The following is a 20,268-nucleotide window of genomic DNA, read 5'->3' on the forward strand; positions in this document are numbered from 1 at the left end:
CAATGGAGAGGTATGACTGGGGACGGGGGGGACAGCTGGGGATGGGGGACATGGCTAAGGGACACAGCTATGGACAGGGGACATGGGTGGGGACACAGCTGGGGGGACGTGGCTACGGATAGGGTGACGGATGGGGGACACGGATGGGGGATGCGGCTGGGGACACCGCTGGGATGGCGACAACGTGGGTGGCACAGCTGTGGGGGACATACGGGTGTGCGCAACACTTGCACGCGAGCCTGTGCCGACGTGTCTGCGGCCGCACACGCGGGGCAGAAAAGGGGCCGCTGCCCCTTTAAGAGCAGCCGGGGAGGGGGCGGCGCCCTTAAGGGTTATAAGGAGGCGTGGCTAAATAAAACCACGCCTCTTCTTCCTCACATCGCGCCTTCTGGACGCGCATGCGTATTCACCGTCCCGCTGGCGCTAGGGGCGTGGGAGGTGACGTCATGCGCCTGCGCCGGCGCATGCGCGGCGGGGCCCGGGGCCGGAGCGGGCCGCGCGGAGCCTGCGGGCGGTGGGCGCCGCCGCCGCCGCCATGTTCCGGTACCAGGTGAACGGGGAGGGGGTTTGGGGGCTACAGGGTGAGGGGGGAAGCCGCGGGCCGGGGTGGGGAGGGGGTGCGCCGGGCCGGCTCCCGGCCCGGCGCACCCCCTCCCCACCCCGGCCCACCCACCCCCCCACCCCGGGGGTGCTCGAGTAGGCCGAGGCCTGTGGGAGAACGGGGCGGCGGGGGTCGGGAGGTCGGTGTGGCTCACGGAGGGGATTGGGGGGAAAGCGTTCTGTGGGGTGGGAGCCCGGCGCTGATTTCCCCCCCGCCCTTCCTTGCTCTCCCTAGTCCCTGGAGGACTGCCCGCTGGATGAGGATGAAGACGCCTTCCAGGCCCTGGGGGAGGAAGATGAAGATATCGACCAGTTCAACGATGACACGTTTGGAGCCGGGGCTGTCGGTGAGCTGTGAAACCCCCATGATATCCCCCCCACCCCGTCTCGCTGATGCCTTCCTTACCCCTGCGAGCGCATCCTTGACTGCGGGTCCCTCACAGATGACGACTGGCAGGAGGCACACGAGCGGCTGGCGGAGCTGGAGGACAAGCCTGTGGCAAACAGGGAGCAGGATGGGCCCGGCAGCGAGGAGGCGGATCTGCTGGGCGAACCCGAGGATACGCTGGCGGAGCGGCTGACCAGGCTGGTTATCGACAGCGAGTTGGAGGACCCCGCCATCATGCAGGCTGTGCAGACCAGGGTCCCTGCGCAGGTGGGAGTGGGGCCAGGGTGGGCTCTGGCTTGGCAGGGCCAGGGTGGGTATGGACCTGGCAGCACCGTGTTGACTCCCTGCCTGTTTTCGCGCAGCCTGGAGGGCTGAACTCCAGCATCTGGGACAGCTCAGCCGTCCTGCGCCGCATCCGGGGGCCGCTTCTCACTCAGGTACGGTGCCAGGGTGCAGGTGGCAGCCATCGTGGTGTCCCTAATGCCCCCCCAAACCCCTGCAGCTGGGTGCCAAGGGGTGAGATGTGCTGTGCTGCTGCAGGCTCCTCAGTGCTGGGGAGCACCTCCAGATCAGCTGGGGTGTTCTGCTTGCCTGTGGCTGGGTCCGGGTGCCTCCGGTTTGGCTTGTTTGTAGACCCTCTTAGACGTTGTCCCTTGTTCCCCCTTGGAGGCTGGAGAGCTGTGTTGAGGCGGTCATCACTGATGTGTGATCCCTAGTGATGTCTGAGAGATGTCAGCACTTCTGTCAGGGTTTGGGAATGTTGGCGCCTCAGGGCAGAAGATTTTTTTTTTTTTGTTGCGGTTTAATTAAGAGTCAGCCTTTTAAGTGCAAGCGGAGCGTGCTGCGCAGGGCGCTACGCGGTGAGCCCTGCACGGCTCTAGAAGGCTGATGAGGGCTGGGAACCGAGCGTGTGCATGCAGCCTGTGCGGTGGCGACACAGAGCATTTCCACCCCATGCTGGAGCAGCGATGTCACCACAAACGGGCATCTTAGCAGTGATGTGGGCTCTGCAGGGCAGGCCCTGGGGGTCCCCAGGAATCCCTGTCATTGCATGGGGCTCTCGGGGTGGGGAGGAGACCTGGCAGGAGGATGGATGTGGCTTTTGCATCCTGGGAACGTCCCTGGGGCACACAGTGCCAGTCCTCCCCATCCCAGTCAGTGACTGTTATCCTGGGGGGAGCCTTGTCTCCCCTTCTGCTTGCAGGAGATGCCGTCGGTGTCCGTGCTGGACTATGCTCTGCCTCAGAGACCCCCGCAGGCTCGAGATGAAGAGCGGGACCCCTCCGAGCGAGCACTGCCCCGGCGTTCGTCATCCCCTGTCATCGGGAGCCCCCCTGTCCGGGCTGTCCCCATTGGCACCCCTCCCAAGCAGGCTGCTGTGCCCAACTTCAACCAGCAGGTACCTCCCCCTGGCCCCACTCACTGCCCGTGGCTCAGAGGGCACAGGCTGGTTCCCCGGGAAGCTGATGGGGGTTACTGTGATGCTTCCCTCCTTCTAGATCCTGTGTCCGAAGCCTGTCCACATCCGAGCTACCATGCAGCAGCGCTACCCTGCTCCCTACGGCGAGAGGATGTCCCCCAACCAGCTCTGCAACGTACCGGTACCCAGTCCCCTCTTCACCCCTCTTCCAGGCCTCCAGCCTCTCCAGAACCCCCTAATGCCCAGTTCCCCTCCTCCTGTCGGCAAATCCAGGCCCTGATGGCGCTAGACCCTTCATGATCACACAGAGCCAGCCAGCGGTTTGTCTCTAGTTCCGTAGCTCGGCCCGTCTGCCTTGTTCTGCTGACTCAGCCCCACTCTCTGGAGTCTGGCCTGGCTCCCAGCCTGTCCGGAGCTCCTTCCTGGGGCTTCATCTTGTGCCATCACCCGCTCCCCATCTGCCCACCGTCAGCTGTGCCAGGGCCGTGACCGGGGTCCCTCTTCCCTTCTCTTTCCCCAGAATTCCTCCCTCCTGGGCCACCCATTCCCTCACAGCGTCTCTCCCGTCCTCACCCACCTGCAAAGAGCACAGCTGCTTGGAGGAGCCCAGGTAAAGCCCCTTTTGTTCCCTTCCTGCGCTTTCCTTCCCACCTCCATGGCCAGGATCCCGCATTTCTCCTTGCGTGGCTGCAGGAGCTGGCTCTACATGGCTCTTTCTGGCCATCCCAGATGCAGCTGCCCTGGCTGGGCCTTTTCCTTTGCCTCCAAATCTCCCCCTAGCTGACTCCAGGCTCCCTATCTGCCCTGCCAGGCCGGCCGAATGTCCCCCAGCCAGTTTGCCCGGGTCTCTGGCCTGGTTGGGAGCCCCCTCCCCTCCGTCAATCCCAAGCTGCTCCAGGGCAGAGTTGGGCAGATGATGTCTCCAGCCAGCGGGTTTCGTGCCTTCTTTGGGGCTCCCCCTGCTCCACCTCCCTCTCAGCCGCAGCACCCGCCGGGCCCTGGATCCCACCTGCAGAGCCTGAGGTAGGTGCCATCCCTCTCCTGGCTGCCTGCCCCGCTCTTTGCGGCCACCTCTGAGGTTTCTCGCTTTCCCTAGGCCACAGCCCCAGATGTTCCGACCGGACACGACTCACCTGCACCCTCAGCATCGCCGGCTCTTGCACCAGCGACAGCAGCAGAACCGAAAGTGAGTGCTGGCTCTGTGCCAGTGGTGGGAGAGGGGCTGCCTGGCACAGTAAGGGGGAAATTGCATCGCCCCTCCGCCGTGGGGGTGTTGTGCTGCCGGGGCTAGCCTGTGCATCGCTCTCTGTCCCTTCCTGTAGCTCCTGTGTGCTCACGGGTGCCCTTCTTGCCTCCTGCCAGCCAGCACCGGAGCCTCAACGGCTCGGTGGGGGACCGAGGGGGCCACCGGAGCAGCCACCAGGAGCAGATACGCAAAGACCCCTACGCTAACCTCATGCTGCAGCGGGAGAAGGACTGGGTGTCCAAGATCCAGATGATGCAGCTGCAGAGCACTGATCCCTACCTGGATGACTATTATTACCAGGTACCAGGGAGGGGGAAGCGCCCAGCCTGCCCTGCTGTGTGTCCCGTGGCTGCAACGCTCCCATGGGACCGTTGTCTTCCCGGCATGGTTGCTGTGCCGAAGGGGCGTTAGGTGGGAAGGGGATGCCAGTGCTGACTGATGCAGCGGGGGAAGCATTTCTAGATCCAGTCGTGAGGAACATGCTGGAGGAGGAAGGCAGAGGGACAGGGTGGGGTGAGCATCCCCGGGAAGGGGGGCAGCAGCAAAGGAAGAACTGCCTTCCTGTTCTTGGGTGAGATCTCCAGGGGTGAGGAGGTGTTGGGGGACACTGGCAGCATGGATTCAGAGTGCGCAGCAGAAGGCCTGAGGTAACAGGAGAGAAGCTTGTCTACATCAGAAGCTGTGTATGGCAGTGGTAGAATAAAAGGCTTGGAATGGGAGACGGGGAAGCTGCTAAATGGAAAATGCAGGGCAAGGAATGGCTGCGTAAGGAGGACTCTGTAGTCTGACAGGGGGTGATGGTGAAGCCCATGGGGTCCAAAGAGTGAGGCTGGAGAAGGTGGATGGGGAGAGACTGTTCCCACTCTTTTCCAATTCAAGAACAGGGGGCACCAGACGGTGCTGGGAGGAGCCACATTTGGAGCAGATTAAGCAAGGTGACGGCTGGGCTCTTGCCGACGGTGGTAGATGCTCAAAGCTCTGCAGGGTTTGAGGTTACACAGGGCAACTTCACATGAGAGAAATCTGCGGAGGGCTTCAAGCTATGCAAGATGGATGCCTGGCTTGGGAGCTTCAGTGGGGCTTGTGGGGAGTGTGCCTGGGGCAGTCGTCAGCTGTGCAGGAGGTTTGGCCCCTGTCTTCACGGAGGGGGTGCAGGGGAGCCAGCTGCATGCCCAGAGCGGTCCTGGCGCAGTCGGTGCAGCCGTGAGTGCCAGGCAGAGCAAGGAGGGCAGTCACCAGCGCGGCAAAATGGGTCAGAGCAGTCCGGTCCCCTCCGTGGTGGGCCAGGGACCCAGTGGGAGCAAGGACAAGCACTTGCTGCAGGTTGTCTGGGCTCCAGTGGGAGCTGGCAGGAGAGCCGTGGCTGATGGGGCTGGCAGGAGGCATTGCGCTGACACAGGTTTTCCGGGAGCTGTGGGTGAGCTGATCCCCGGTAGAGGAGAGGAACTGGTGCGTCCGCAGCTGGGCTGTGAGTCAACAAAACTCTCCCATTGCGAAAGAGGCGAACGTTGGCCTGGGTGGACGGGAAGAGCGCGTGAGCACCAGTGTGGGAGGCTCCAGCCATGCGCTGCCCAGCATGGGCATGGTGTTAACAGAGCAAAGCAGGCTAACTGGAGTGTGCTGGGAAGGACTGGGAGCCGGGGAGCTCATAGAGAGAGTGGATTTGTCATTGTTTGTATTGAGAAAGAGAGGGCTGAGGAGGAACCTCGACCTCTGTAATCTCGAGGGATGATAATGAGGAGAATGCAATCGTCCCCTCATGTACTGGGGGAAGAACAGCGGTTTAAAATGCTGCTGCTGATGTTGGTAAGACCAGTAAGTGATGGGTGAGGGATGGGGCACAGGCTGGGGAGAGCGATGTGTTGCTTCAGTCCTTGCCGACTGTTTTTCGGGGGGGTCTCAACCTCTCCTCTGCCTGCCTCAGAATTACTTCCAGAAGCTGGAGAAGTTGTCAGCAGCAGAGGAAGTCCACGGTGATGGTCCCAAGAAGGAACGCACTAAACTCATCACACCTCAGGTGGCTAAGCTGGAGCACACCTACAAGCCAGGTAAGCGCTCCTTTCTCCACGCAGCCCGGACCTGGGCCAGACATAAATGGAGGTGAGGTCAGGCCTGGACTGATTCCCTGACTCCCTCTGCTTCCCTTTTCCCCGCTTCCTGCAGTGCAGTTTGAGGGCTCGCTCGGGAAGCTCACTGTCTCCAGCGTGAACAACCCCCGGAAGATGATCGATGCGGTGGTGACCACCCGCAGTGAGGATGATGTGAGTTCTGGCCCTGCCTCCCCTCCAACACAGCTCTGCGGCTGATGCCCAGGCCAGCGCGGGAGCTGCCCGCGGCCCTGACTCGTTGTCCCTCCCCGACAGGAGACGAAGGAGAAGCAGGTTCGAGACAAGAGGCGCCAGACCCTCGTCACAATCGAGAAGGTGAGTTCAAGGAGGACCACCGCGACTCTTAGAGATCTGCAGGAGGTGGGCTGGGGCGAAGGAAGGGCCAGGGAGACTGCGGTGCAGTGCCAATGAACTCCTCTGGACATCCAGCTGGGGACAAGTCAGCACTTGACGGTGGCTGAGGTCCTCCTTGCAGGAGAGGGGTTGGGCCTGGAACAGAAAAGCTGGAGCCGAGTACCAGCCGTGCCTTCATCCTGCACCAGAACAGCCTGGATGGACTTTGCAGGGTCCTTTACTGACTCGCAGCCATAAGGCAGTAGCGCCTCAGCTCTCTGCAGCCACTGTGCGAGGGGATGGAAGCTTGTGGGTCACAGAGTCCCTGCTCAGTCTGCTCTCGCGCTGGGTCCAAAGGAGGCTTTGATATAGTGTGGGCCAGGATATGCCGTTCCTGTAGCGTAAAGGAGACGGGAGGGCCCTGGCTGCGGCCAGGCATGTCCTGGATCTCTGTGGATCAGTGCTAGCGGATCCCGTCGCAGATTCCTGTGCCCTGCTGTGATCGCGGTTTCTCTTGCAGACGTACAGCCTCCTCCTCGATGTGGAGGACTATGAGAGACGCTACCTCCTGAGCCTGGAAGGCGAGCGGCCAGCCCTGATGGGCGAGAGGAAGCAGAAGATCTGTGATATGTATGACAATCTGAGGGGGAAGGCGCCCGGGCAGGAGAGGTGAGCAGAGGTGCTGTCTGCGACTCGGTGGCTGTCAGGAGCTCAGAGGGTCTGTGGGCACTTGCAGCTGCTGAAATACTGGCCCAGGTTGCCCAGAGAGGTGGTGGGTGCCCCATCTCTGGAAACAAGTCGACGTCAGGTTGGACGGGGCTCTGAGCAACCTGATCTAATTGAAGATGTCCCTGCTTATGGCAGGGGAGGTTGGACTAGATGACCTTTAAAGGTCCCTTCCAACCCAAAGGAAGAGTTGGACAGACTCTTCCAGGGGTGTTGGGATCTGTGGGCTGAAATAACCTTTTTTTTTTTTTTTCTTTTTTTTTTTTTTTTTTGCGATTTTCTCCATGAGGTTCTTCATTGTGTTTATGATCCTATAACAACTTCCATACCCGCAGCTCGGATGCTGCGAATAGTGCCTGTCTGTATGCTCATTGGGTGTCTGTCCACCTCAAGCCCTGTGCCCTGGCACGTGTTTGGGTGCCTGTTTTTAAGTATGTCACCTCTTGCCTGACCTGTAGCCTCGGCAGCACAGATAGGCAAGGAGGGATGCAAGGTCTCAGTGGCTTCTCCTCTGCTGTCCCATGGGGGATCAAGCCTTTCCCTCCTGACCAGACTGTCAGGCAGAGGTTAGGGTTAGGGGTGTCATTTCTGGGTTGTTTTTCCCTCTCTAGGGATGTTTTTTGAGATGTGTGTGTTTTCTGCCTGGTGCTGGTGCAGGACTGGCTGTGGCATACCTAGAGGAACACCCCGCATTCCCTGGGACGCTCCCAGTTGACGGTCACCACCTTTCTCCTCTCCTCGCCAGGCCAAGCGACGACCACTTCATGCAGATCATGTGCATCCGGAAAGGGAAGCGCCTGGTGGCCCGGATCCTCCCCTTCTTGTCACCCGAGCAAGCGGCCGACGTACTCATGGCGACGGCCAGGAACCTGCCCTTCCTCATCAAGAAGGATGCTCAGGATGAGGTGAGATTCCAGGGGCTGAGAGGGTTCCATTTGCTCGCTGTGAGGTGGGGATCAGCACAAGGTCTGGAGCCAGATCTCCTCTCCTCTGCGGGGGAAGACAGCAAACAGCATCACGTGTCTTAAGAACGGTTGTTTCTGCCGCTGCTGGAGGTGTGGGGAGGCTGCAGGAGCTGTGAGCTCCTGGCAGGGCCCATCTCCTGTGCTTGCCGGCTGGCACGACACAGCCCAGCTTCGCCAGGAAGGAAGCAGGGAAGGTTTCTGATAAATGGTGCCTTTGTTTAATGAGCCCAGCGTCTCTGACTCATCGGGTGACAACGGGAGACTCCATCTTCCCGAGACAGGGAGCAGAGGCCAGCATCTTCCGAGGGACGTGCTCTCAGCTGTCCTTTGCAATGTTGTTTTTTATATAGGGAACAAAAATACAGGCATCTGCGAAATAAATCCCAGCTTGTTTTGAGAAAGAGGGTGATTTAGGAAGGAAAAAGACTTGCCTGAATTGAAAGCCGGCTTGTGGGGATGTGGGGGGATGCTGTTAGCAAGTCCCACCCTGAGCGTGTGAAGGGGGCTGAAAGCAGAGGTGCTGTTGGTCTGTGTGCATCCACGAGGCAGCGTCTTGTCGGTGTCCATGACGCCCCAGAGGAGCCAGCCAGCCACAGGGGAAGCACATCTCCCTGCTTCCGCAGCTCCTGACTCCTCCGTTCCTCTCCGCAGGTGCTGCCCTGCCTGTTGAGGCCCTTCTCCCACGTTCTCTACCACCTTCCCTTGGGGACGGTCACCAGCCTTGTGCAGCAGCTAACGAACCTACCTCAGAGCGCGACCGCGCCAGCACCCACCAACCTGCACCTCACTGCTGTGCTCCAAAACAAGGTGCTTCCCTCATTCTGTGCTCTGGGGCGGGTGGGGCCATCTCATCCCTTCCCATAGTTGGGAAAACTGAGTTCTCTGGCAGCCTCCTGGTGCTAGATGGCAGAGCTGGATGCCGCAGTGGAGTGGGTAACGGCACAGGAGCCACAGGCTGCCAGCCCTTGGCACTTTTCCCCTTCCCTTGCTGATTAACAAGGGTGTCTGGCAGATTAATCAGCTGTCTGAGCTGGCCTGGGACTCTGTTGCGGTCCGACAGCCGGCTCCATTAATGGTCTGTCCCGCTGGGCTGCAGACTCCTGCCCTGAAATCAGGGACGGGAGGGCCGCTCCTCTGCTGTGGGTTGGTGGCAATGTCCCTCTGAGCTGGGCAGGGAGCGGACTGTCACTCACGCAGCTGTCCATGATGCCTGCCGTGATTCGGGCCCATAAACAGCTGCTTCTTCCTCCTTTTTGGGCTGCAGCGGCAGCCGGCAGTCCTCCCGCTTTTGTCACCGTCCCCAGGAGGATTGGGAGGTGGAAGGGGCTCTCAGACCCACCCAAAAAACGCTCGGAGGGGAGGAGTGGTGGGAGAAGAGCTCACCCTGCCCTGCCACAGGGATTTCCTCACGAGGCATGACAGCCCTCAGGATGCGAGCGATGGCTTGTGACAGCACCAGCAGGACATCTCCTCCTCCCTGACATCCCTCCCTCTCTCCCTGCAGTTCGGCCTGTCCCTGCTGTACTTGGTCTTGAGCCGCGGGGAGGAACTGCAGAGCTCGGACGCAAACACGGAGCTAATGCAGGACAACCAGTGGTGAGTGCTCGTCCTTGGCTGCGCCTGGGGGCCAGGGAGGGAGGATGGCAGCGATGCCATCGGGGTTGGACACTGCGCCGTGCGGAGTCCTGAAGGACTCGGAGGTAGAGTTGATGAAGAAGGAGGTTTAATTGCAGTCTCTCGGCAGCATCACTGGAAACAGCCACGGTGTTTAAGGAAAGAGAAAGGCAGGCCTGAGGCAGAGAGAGGAAGCGATAGATACAGCTTGGGATGTGCCAGGACCGGTCCCTCAGAGGTGCAGGGAAGCTGTAACCTCAGCTGAGCGGCTGTAGCGCTTTTAGCCTGCGCAGATACGAGATTGCCGAGCCTTGCTTAGCCCATGGCACGAGGTGTGTGATGCGGCGTTACCACTGTTCCCCTGGGGCTCGAATGTCCCTGCCAGCTCCTGCGTTTCACATCGCCGCTTTATGAGTGCCCCAGGGGAGAAAGTCAGGTCCCGCAGAGCAGCCAGGGTGTCTCGCTACAGGTGACTCGGTGAGGCTGTCAAGCACAGGCAAGACCCTTACCCGTGGGGAGGCCGGTGTCCAAGGACACAGCACCGCCTCCTGCTTGGTTCCAGTGCCAAAAATGCCACGAGGCGTGAGTAGCCCAGGGTACCCCAAGGGAGAGCCATGAAGATGATCCAGGGGCTGAAGCTGGGAGGACAGGCTGAGAGAGTTGGGGGGGATCAGCCTGGAGAAGAGAAGGCTCCGGGGAGACCTTAGAGCCCCTTCCAGTGCCTAAAGGGGCTCCAGGAGAGCTGGGGAGGGACTCCTGATCAGGGAGGGGAAGGATAGGACAAGGGGAATGGTTTTAAACTGAAAGAGGGTAGATTTAGATGAGATATTAGGAAGAAATTCTTGCCTGTGAGGGTGGTGAGCCCCTGGCGCAGGTTGCCCCAAGAAGCTGTGGCTGCCCCATCCCTGGAGGTGTTCAAGGCCAGGTTGGACGGGGCTTGGAGCAACCTGGTCTGGTGGGAGGTGTCCCTGCCCACCACAGGGGGGTGGAACTAGATCATCTTTAAGGTTCCTTCCAACCCAAACCATTCTATGAGTTGGAGAACACCCAGCTCCCCGAGCACCCAACGTCTCTCAGTCCTCCCTTCTCCTGTGCCCCTCTCCGGCAGGACGGAGCTGATGCTCATGGCGACCCGGGAGCTCCTGCGGATCCCTCAGGCGGCCTTGGCCAAGCCGGTCTCCACCCCCTCCAACCTGATCTCCCTCTTCTCTCGCTATGTCGACCAGCAGAAGCTGAACCTGCTGGAAACGAAATTGCAGTAAGTGTCAACCCTCTTCTCCCTTGTGAGCGTGGGGCCGAGGGGACTGTAAAAGTGGGGAACCAGAGGTGGGGGGAAGAAGATGCAGGCAGGATACCGTGGGGTGGAACAGCCCGGGGGTGGGGGGAGTCACTTTATGCCCCCATCCCTGCAGCTCCTCTGACCCCTTTGCCGTTGTTTTCCCAGCTTAGTGCACGGGATCCGGTAGGAGATCTCCGCAGCTCCTCATCGGCACCAGAGTGTTCCAGAGGGATGGATGGAGGGCAGGCGGTTCCAGCCTCATGTGTCCCCCTCCTTCCCTCTCTCCCTCCCTCCCTCCCAATCTTGGCTTGGCGGGGGGAGGCATGATTTGGCTGCTCCCCCTCAAAGTGCTGCCTCTCCCTGCTGTGCCCGAATTCCCCTCCCCCATCCCCAATTACCCTCCGCTCTCCCCACAACGGCTTCTTCTCCCCCTGACACACACGCACACTACTGAGGAGGTCCCGGGAAGGAAGGAAGGAAGGAGGAGGGGGCTGCAGGGGCAGCAGGGTGGTGCTCCCCCTCCACCCCCCCAACCATACATGCACCTCCCTCCCTCCCCGGTCCTTCCCCAGGTCCCCATCGAGCACTGAGGTCCCTTCCCTGGCCGCGCACACGCGTGTGAGCGTGACGCACCCACCTTGTTTGCACACTCGCCTCGTCTTCCCCGCAGTCGGCTCCTTCCAGCTCCAGGAGGAAGGGGGGGGGAATGGCAGCCTTGGATACCACCCCCCTCCCCTTTCTCCTCCCGATCCCGGGGAGTGGGGTAGGAGGGAATTCTGCTGTTCTGCTCCTCGGGAATGGGGTGGGGGGTGGTGTTAATTTTACTTTTGTTTGTTCGTTTGTTTTTGCTTTTAGAAAAAAAAAAAAAAAAAAAAAGAGATTTGCACATGTAGGTATTTTACAACCCTGGCATTAACCAGCTTCCCCCCTCCCCCCCCGGCTGCTCCCTGTTGCCCCCACCTCTCACTTTCCTCCGACTGATCAAGTGGAAAGTTTTTTTGGGTTTTTTTTTGTTTTTTTTTTTTTCTCTTTGTGCTTTTTTTTTTTTTTCCCTCCCCCCTCCCCTCAGTTTTTGGTTCTGGTTAATGAGAATAAAGTTTCTAAATTTACATTTTTATAGGGTATTGTAAATAAAGATGAATTGTATACTGCCGGGAGCGTGGCCTCTCCTTGTCTGAGGTTGGGGGGGGGGGACGACGACAGGGAGCCCCCCCACCTCCGCCCCTGGTGTCCCCCCGGTCCCTCTGCCATCCCCCCCTCCATCTCCTGTTCCCCCCTCCCCACTTCCTTCCCTCCCACACACCCCCGGGTGCCCCTTCCCACCCCCGATTTCCCACCCGGGGGGGCCGCGGCCCTCAGGGCCCGAGGCGGTGGGGCCGGTCAAAGGTCAGAGGTCACCGCCCCCCGCCCGCTCCGGTGGCAGGGAAATGTCTCAGCCAATGGCAGCGCGAGCAGCGGGAAGGACCCGCCCCCCCCGGCCAATCGCTGGCGGGATGAGTCACCCCTACGCAGCGCCGCCCCGCCCAGCCCAGCGCGCCCCGACGTCAGTGACGCGCGGCTCCCCTCTCCTCCGCTCATTGGCGCGCCGCGGAGACAGACAGGCGAGGGGACCAGTGAAGAAGCGGGGGGGGGAGCGCAGCCTCACGGGCCTTCGGCGCAAGCGTACCAGTAGCCAATTGGCGCGCAGGTACCGCCCCTCGCGGGCGCTGCCACCAATCCGCCCGCCGGGGCGGTGCGCGTGGGGGCCGCCTCCGCCAATGGGGCGCGGCCGGGGGCGGGGCGGGTGACGGCAGCGCGGCGGGGCGGTGGCGGCGGCGGCGATGGCGGAGCTGCGCGCGGCGGCGGCGACGGGCCCCGGCCCGGCGGCGCTGCCCGGCCCTATGGCGCTGCCCGCGGCGCCCGGTGCGGCCCCCGCCTTGCCCTCACCGGCGGCGGGCGGCGGGACCGGGCCGGGCCCGGGGGCGGGCGCGGCGGCGGCGACGGCGACGGCGGGGGGCGGCGGTTCCGGGGCGGGCGGCGCCGGGTCCGGTTCGGCGCGGGAGGGCTGGCTCTTCAAGTGGACTAACTACATCAAGGGCTACCAGCGCCGCTGGTTCGTGCTCAGCAACGGCCTCCTCAGCTACTACCGGTACGCACCGGGGACCGGCCCTCGGCCGCTGGGGCTCGGTGTCCTCCCCCCGCCCCCTCCCACCAGCACCGAGGACCCGTTGCCCCGCGGGGAGCAGGGCTGGCAGTTCGGTAGGCGGGGGGACACCTGAGCCCGGTGATGGGGCACCTGTCCCTCCCCGGTTCTCTATTATTCATGGGGGAACCGGAGCTCGCAGGCAGCTGCCAGCTCCGGTTACAGCTCGGCGGGGGAGGTGAGGGAGAGGCAGCGGCCCCCGGGCCGGGCTGGGGGTGTCCCAGAGCGGCTCCTTTCTTCCTGGGCCTGGTGACGTGGACGGGGTGTGCCAGGCTGGCACGGCCTCGCACGGCGCCGGGGACTTCACCCTCCGTGCCGGGATGCGGGAGGCACCGGGGGGGTTGAGGGGAGCACAGTGGGTCCCTGAGGCCGTTCCTGGGGGCCGGAGGGGCTGCGGACCCCTCCCCGAAGCGGCGTTGCCAGCCTTGGCCCCGTTCCGGCGTTGGCGGTGAAACCCCACGCTTGGCAAAGCCACCGGGGGCTGGAGCCGGTGCCCTATTAATAGTGCTGCCTGCGGGGTGGGGAATGCCAAGGCCACTTCCATGGCGCCCCCCCCCCCCCAGGGCTTGGCTCCCACCCGGGTTGGGCTATGGGTCACCTCCTACCATCAGCCCCCTCACTGTACCCCCGTTCTGCCTCCCCGCGCAGATCGAAAGCGGAGATGCGGCACACTTGCCGTGGCACCATCAACTTGGCCACGGCCAACATCACCGTGGAGGATTCCTGCAACTTCATCATCTCCAACGGCGGAGCCCAGACCTACCACCTGAAGGCCAGCTCGGAGGTGGAGCGGCAGCGCTGGGTCACCGCCCTGGAGCTGGCCAAGGCCAAAGCTGTCAAGATGCTGGAGGAATCAGGTACGGCCCTTGCATCGACATGCCGTCACAGCCTTGATGTGAGGCCCCGGCACCAGGCAGCACACGTCAGCTACACCTTCGGCCCAGGGGCTGTTTTGCTGCCCCACAGAACATGACCCCACGTCCCCTCTCTGTTCCTAATGCCCCTTTGCTCGCTGCCGGTGAGCAGACTGGCACGTCTGCTCCGTGGACATTTCCCTGTCCATCTCCCAAGCCCGGCAGGGACAGCGTGGCCATGCGTGGCCCGGGGTGCTGGCAGCTGCTCCCCGCGCGGGGTTTGGAAGGGGCGGCCGTGTCTGTCTGCATATGAGCTCAGCAGCACTGTCCTGCCTGCTGCGGCCGTGCCGGCATGGAGCCGACTTCCCCACTGGCCGGCTCCAGCTTGAGGAGCCGCCAGCAGCCTGGCACATGCGTCTTTGCTAGCGTGACCGCTCATGCACCAGGGAATCGGCCATCTGCTCTGAGCTGTGACTCGGTGGCCATGGCATTGCTGTCCAGGATGCTGTGGCAGTGGCCGGCAGCGCCCCGTGTGCAGCCCTCGGGGAGTTGGGGGGGGGGACTCCTGCTGTGTCCGTCCTGGCAGCCCCGCGGCCGGAGCCTGGTGTGGCTCACAGGGTGGATTGCTCGCGCTGCTTCCCCTTCTTCCTCATCTTCTGGGAGGAGAGAGGCCGCATGGGGCTACGCTAACGTCCCTTCCCGCTGGCAGATGACTCCGGTGACGAGTCGGTGTCGCAGACCGACAAGACGGAACTGCAGACCACGCTGCGCACCCTCTCCAGCAAAGTGGAGGATCTGAGCACCTGCAATGACCTGATCGCCAAGCACGGCACGGCCCTGCAGCGCTCCCTCAGCGAGCTGGAGAACCTCCGGCTGCCGGCTGAGAGCACCGAGAAGATCAAGCAGGTGAACGAACGAGCCACCCTCTTCCGCATCACCTCCAACGCCATGATCAACGTGAGTCCGCACCCCACCCCGTGGGGAAAGGGCATGGGGGATGCGCGGGGGGGTTGACCCCCACACATGGACCGTACGCTGATGGGGTGCTGTGTCCCCGTAGGCCTGTCGGGATTTTCTGATGCTGGCTCAGACCCACAGCAAGAAGTGGCAGAAATCGCTGCAGCACGAACGGGACCAGCGCATCCGGCTGGAGGAGACGCTGGAGCAGCTGGCCAAGCAGCACAACCACCTGGAGAGGGCCTTCCGCGGTGCCACCGTCCTGCCTGCCAGCGCACCTGGCACCGGTGGCTCTGCCAAAGGTATCATAGAAATATCGAATATTTTTGGGTTGGGAGGGTCATTTAGTCCGACTCCCCTGCAATGAGCAGGGACGTTTATAGTTAGATCAGGTTGCTCAGAGCCCCGTCCAACCTGACCTTGAGTGTTTCCAGAGATGGGACATCGACCACCTCTCTGGGCAACGGTTTCACCACCCTTATTATAAAAAAATTTCTTCCTTATATCTAGCCTAAAACTTCCCTCTTTTAGCTTAAAACCATAACCCCTTGTTCTATTGCTGCAGGCCCTGCTAAAAAGTCTGTCCCCATCTTTCTTATAAGCCCTGCCTTTAAGAACTGGAAGGCCACTATAAGGTCTCCCCAGAGCCTTCTCTTCTCCAGGCTGAACCCCCCCAACTCTCCCAGCCCGTCCTCCCAGCAGAGAGGCTCCAGCCCTCCCAGCATCTTCATGGCCTCCTCTGGACCCGCTCCAACATGTCCTTCTTATGTTGGTGGCCCCCGAGCTGGAGGCAGCACTTCAGGGGGTCTCCCCAGAGCGCAGCAGAGGGGCAGGACTCCCTCCCTCGCCCCGCTGGCCACGCTGCTGGGGATGCAGCCCGGGATGCCGGGGGCTTTCTGGGCTGCCAGCGCACATTGCCGGCTCGTGTCCAGTTTTTCATCCACCAAGTCCTTCTCAGCAGGGCTGCTCTCCATCCCTTCATCGCCCCAACTGTGCTGATACCGGGGGTTGCCCCAACCCAGGTGCAGGACCCTGCACTTGGCCTTGTTGAACTTCATGAGGTTCACATGCACCCATTTTTCCAGCCTGTCCAGTTCCTTCTGGATGACAGAACCCCCCAGCTGCTTCCAGTCCTTATCCTGAGCCAGGCTCAGTGTCCTTCACGTTTTTGACACCGAGCGGTAGCTCTGTCCGGTCTCTCCCACACAGCTGAGCAGTTGCGGCACCTACAGCGGGCAGCTTACTGCCCCACCGCCCACAAAACCTGTCCCCGCTCCTCCTCAAGCCTCGTCTGCCCCAGCTCAGTGCGGCAGGGGTGGTGTGTGGCCCCTCACCTGGCTGGTGGTGACGGGGAACCCTCCAGTGCCCCGCTGGGGAAAACTGGGAGAAATCTTGAATTTGCTGCCTCAACTTTCCTCTCCCCCCCCCCCCCAGATCCGTGCTGCCCTGCGAAAGGAGATCTGAGCGACGAGGATGATGACAATGAGTTCTTCGACGCCCCGGAAATCATCCCCATGCCGGAGACCATGGGCCACAAGTGAGCGTTGGGGCGCGGGGCTGCTCTCCCGCCCCCCACACCCCGCTCGGGGCTGACTCTGCCCCTCTTCTCCCCCCGACAGGCGCACCGGCAGCAACATCAGTGGCACCAGCAGCGACATCAGCCTGGACGAGCAGGTAGGATGGGGGTCTTTCCGCTGGCGTCGTGTGCTGAACTGGGTCTTGGAGGAACAGGGTTGGCAGGGGGGCGGCTGCGAGGCCGGGCTGGGGGTGCCCCGTTCCCCACGGAAGGGTTTGGGGACGGGTCACAGCAGTGTCACACCAGCCTTTGTCTCACCCCCAGTACAAGCACCAGGTAGAGGACACCAAGAAGGAGAAGAGAACCCGCATCCCCTACAAACCCAACTACAGCCTCAACCTCTGGAGCATCATGAAAAACTGCATCGGGAAGGAGTTGTCCAAGATCCCCATGCCGGTGAGCGGGGATGCAGCTGAGGGGTGGGCACCGGCCACCCCGGGACCCCCCTCTGACCTTTCGCTCCCCTCCAGGTGAACTTCAACGAGCCCCTGTCCATGCTGCAGCGCCTGACCGAGGATCTGGAGTACCACGAACTGCTCGACCGGGCGGCCAAATGCGAGAGTTCGCTGGAGCAGTTGTGCTACGTGGCCGCCTTCACCGTCTCGTCCTACTCCACCACCGTCTTCCGCACCAGCAAGCCCTTCAACCCCCTCCTGGGGGAGACCTTTGAGCTGGATCGCCTGGAGGAGAACGGCTACCGCTCCCTCTGCGAGCAGGTACCGCTAGCCCTGCTCCTCCTGGCCCAGCGGCCAGCTCGGGGTGGCCGGCACTGACCTGTCCCCTCTCCTGGCCAGGTAAGCCACCACCCACCAGCCGCTGCCCACCACGCCGACTCCAAGCACGGCTGGACGCTTCACCAGGAAATCAAAATCACCAGCAAGTTTCGGGGCAAATACCTCTCCATCATGCCTCTGGGTGAGCACCGCCACCCCACGCACGCGGGGAGAGACATGGGGAGGGAGAATGTGCTGCGCGTGGGAGCAGGGCAGGTTTGGAGCCCACCTGGTCTCCATGGGCCGGGCAGGCTCTGGAGCGACCGTTCCCAGTACAGCTTTCCCTCCTCAGGTACTATCCATTGCGTCTTCCATTCTTCCGGCAACCACTACACGTGGAAAAAAGTCACCACCACCGTCCACAACATCATCGTGGGCAAGCTCTGGATAGACCAGGTGGGATGAAATCCCGGTGATGGGACTCCCCGGGATGTGTTTGTGCCTCAGTTTCCCCCACCACCGGGGAAAGGGCTGTGGGCTGGATCTGACCATCTTCTCCTCCTCCTCCTCCCCTCCGCAGTCGGGTGAAATCGAGATTGTCAATCACAAGACGGGCGACAAGTGCAACCTTAAGTTCGTTCCTTACAGCTACTTCTCGCGGGACGTGGCGAGGAAGGTAGAGGCACGGGGGGAGGCTGGGCGGGCAGCGTGGGACGCGCTGGGGTGCTTGTGGCTCCTGGGTGTCCTGATTTAGGCTGTCCCCTGTCCCGCCAGGTCACGGGGGAGGTGACAGACCCTACAGGGAAGGTGCATTTTGTCCTGCTGGGCACCTGGGATGAGAAGATGGACTGCTACAAGGTGACGCAGGGCGCTGGGGACAACGGAGCAGAGGGACGGCAGAAAACCCACGAGGCCGAGGACAGCCGGGTGCTGCTGTGGAAGAGGAACCCGCTCCCGTGAGTAGGGGACACGGGACGAGGTGTCCTGAGAGCTGGAAGCTGCGCGTGAAGCCCTCCGGCGGAGGGACTGAGGTCGGTCCCCCTTTTCCCCCGGTGTAGGAAGTACGCGGAGAACATGTACTATTTTTCGGAGTTGGCATTGACGCTCAACGCCCCGGAAAGCGGCACGGCGCCCACGGACAGCCGCCGGCGCCCCGACCAGCGCCTGATGGAGAACGGCCGGTGGGACGAGGCCAACGCTGAAAAGCAACGGCTGGAGGAGAAACAACGCATCTCCCGCAAGAGACGGGAGGCCGAAGCCGCCAGGGCCACCGAGGACGGTAAGGAAGGGACAAGCGGCCCTCAACCCCGCTCCCTGCCTGGCCCCACGGCCCTCACCCCCCTCCCTGTGGCCGCCCCCCCAGGCACCCCCTACGATCCCTACAAGCCGCTGTGGTTCGAGCGCAAGAAGGACCCTGTCACCCAGGAGCTGGCGCACGTCTACAAGGGCGGCTACTGGGAGAGCAAAGAGAAGCAGGACTGGACCTTGTGCCCGGACATTTTCTGAGCCGGCGGTGGGGGGGGGACAAAGGCCAACCGGCTGCCAGGGGAGCCCCCGTCTGTCTGTCCGTCTGTCTTAACCGCCCGTCCGTCGGCCGCGCTCGCCTGCCGGGGTTGCCTTAGCCGATCCAAACTGACCTTGATGCCGGGGGGAGGTGGGGTGGGGGAGCGGGAACCGGCGTGGGGCCCCCCCAAAACCGCTCAAACGTGGTGTGTGTGTGTGTGGGGGGGGTGTTCCCCTTCATCCCATATACTTCTGCACGGTCCCGTCCCCCTCCCCGGGGGTGGGCGGGCAGCGGGACCCCCGGGGAGGGCAGGGGCCGGCTCTGCCCGGGCGGTGGGCGCAGCGGGGCGAGCCCGAGGCTGGCCTTGGTCTCTTCCCCTCCCCATTTTTCATTTCCCTTCGCTGCCCCCCTCCCCCAGGCGTTGGGGTGCTCATGGGGTGGGGGGCCAAGATTCTGCCCCCCCGGCCTGTTCTATAGGTGTATATTATATATATGTAGAGAGCGAGCGGCGTCCCCTTCTCCCTCTGCGGAGCCCCAGGGGAGCGGGCACCCGTCCCCAGCCTCCCCCCGGGGTGTCCTCCGGCCACGGGGGCCCCTCCCCCCCTCGAGGTGCCTTCCCCGGAGGTTGTTTAGGGCAGGGGGTGGTCCCAGGATTTTGGGGAGAAGGGGGGGTTATCTCTCCCACCCATGTCCAGGGAGCAGCGGTCCCCTGCACCCCCCAAACACTACAGGGGTGGGGAGATGCGCTGGGGGGGGGGGGGGGAGGCGGTGGGTGTCTCTGCACCCCCAAAATGGAAAAGTGGGGGCGTATGATGCCTTTTTTTTTTTTTTTTTTTTTTTTTTCTCCTTTTTCCTTCTTTCCCCCTCCAGGAAAACAACTAAATTAAAATCTGTGAATGCCCCACCTCGGCTGTGCTTGCTCTCTGGGGGGATGGGGGGAAAGATGGGTGCTGATCTCAAACGGACCCCCGCCCCCCACCCCCCGATATTGAGATTCTGTGGGGAGCTGAGGGACCACCCAAGCCCCCTGCACCCCCCCAAAAAAGGGGGTGGCAACGCCCGAACAGGGACTTGAACCCTGGACCCTCAGATTAAAAGTCTGATGCTCTGCCGGCTGAGCTACCCGGGCAGCTCCTGCTATGGGGGGGTGATGGGGGGACCCACGGGGTCCCCACCCTTCCTCCTCCTGGGCATCAGGGCACCATGGGCACCTCGACATGTCCCCCTGATGCCACCATTGGCACTCAGCTGCCATTGACATCCCACTGTGCCCCCATGCATGGGCATCCCCCATGTTCCTGGGGGTCCCCAAGTGCCACCCTGGCTCCCGCAGCCCCCCCTTGCCTGGGGGACACGGCTCCTTGTCCCCGTCACCTGGGACCTGGACAGCCGGTGGGCCCCTCTGTGTCCCCCAGACAACTCCCATGGGCCCCTCAGACCCCTGGGGTTGTTTGGGGGCACCTGGGGCAGTCCCTATGCTCCTGCCCCCCGCCGTGAAAGGGAGCTACGGGCTGCCAGAGGTGGGTGTCTGTCTTGGGGGTGGGTGCCTGTCCCGATAGTCCCCGTGGCGTGGGTGTCCCCCCGCCCCCAGGAACAGCAGCGCCCCCCGTGGGACTCGAACTCATGATCTCCGATGGTTAAAAGTCCAACGCGCTCTCTCTTGCGCCACAGACCTCCCCCTCCCAGCGGCCCCGTGGCCGGCTCCATGGTGTAGGGGTGATCACGTCTGCTTTACACGCAGAAGGTCCTGGGTTCGAGCCCCAGTGGAGCCATCGACTCCACCGCCGTTCTGTTTGGCTTTTT

General features: G+C 62.4%; 2 protein-coding genes across 3 annotated transcripts; both read left to right on the forward strand.

The window, feature by feature from the left end:
- Nucleotides 1–475: 475 nt before the first annotated feature.
- On the forward strand, nucleotides 476–11,828 carry PATL1 (PAT1 homolog 1, processing body mRNA decay factor; the record flags this gene model as incomplete). Of its 2 annotated transcripts, XM_082484953.1 has the most annotated exons (19): nucleotides 476–550; nucleotides 836–947; nucleotides 1,044–1,255; nucleotides 1,351–1,425; nucleotides 2,193–2,387; nucleotides 2,488–2,589; nucleotides 2,929–3,018; nucleotides 3,220–3,431; nucleotides 3,505–3,594; nucleotides 3,771–3,954; nucleotides 5,579–5,702; nucleotides 5,818–5,915; nucleotides 6,018–6,077; nucleotides 6,616–6,764; nucleotides 7,567–7,726; nucleotides 8,438–8,593; nucleotides 9,291–9,382; nucleotides 10,509–10,658; nucleotides 10,845–11,828. In XM_082484953.1, the coding sequence occupies exons 1-19, from the start codon at nucleotides 536–538 to the stop codon at nucleotides 10,864–10,866; spliced, it is 2,298 nt and encodes a 765-aa protein (XP_082341079.1). In that variant the 5' UTR covers nucleotides 476–535. The 2 variants fall into 2 exon arrangements, with proteins under 2 accessions (XP_082341079.1, XP_082341080.1); XM_082484954.1 differs by lacking the exon at nucleotides 10,845–11,828 and having other exon boundaries at nucleotides 10,509–10,662.
- A 671-nt stretch (nucleotides 11,829–12,499) lies between these two features.
- On the forward strand, nucleotides 12,500–18,603 carry OSBP (oxysterol binding protein; the record flags this gene model as incomplete). The annotated part of the gene is made up of 14 exons (XM_082485108.1): nucleotides 12,500–12,807; nucleotides 13,510–13,718; nucleotides 14,425–14,672; nucleotides 14,776–14,974; nucleotides 16,107–16,209; nucleotides 16,292–16,346; nucleotides 16,513–16,644; nucleotides 16,719–16,964; nucleotides 17,043–17,163; nucleotides 17,314–17,417; nucleotides 17,542–17,637; nucleotides 17,736–17,917; nucleotides 18,020–18,240; nucleotides 18,325–18,603. The coding sequence occupies 14 exons, from the start codon at nucleotides 12,500–12,502 to the stop codon at nucleotides 18,465–18,467; spliced, it is 2,367 nt and encodes a 788-aa protein (XP_082341234.1). The 3' UTR covers nucleotides 18,468–18,603.
- Between the last annotated feature and the right edge of the window lie 1,665 nt (nucleotides 18,604–20,268).

Source organism: Vanellus vanellus, assembly GCF_965231255.1.
Source record: "Vanellus vanellus genome assembly, chromosome: 6".
Taxonomy (NCBI): Eukaryota; Metazoa; Chordata; class Aves; order Charadriiformes; family Charadriidae; genus Vanellus; species Vanellus vanellus.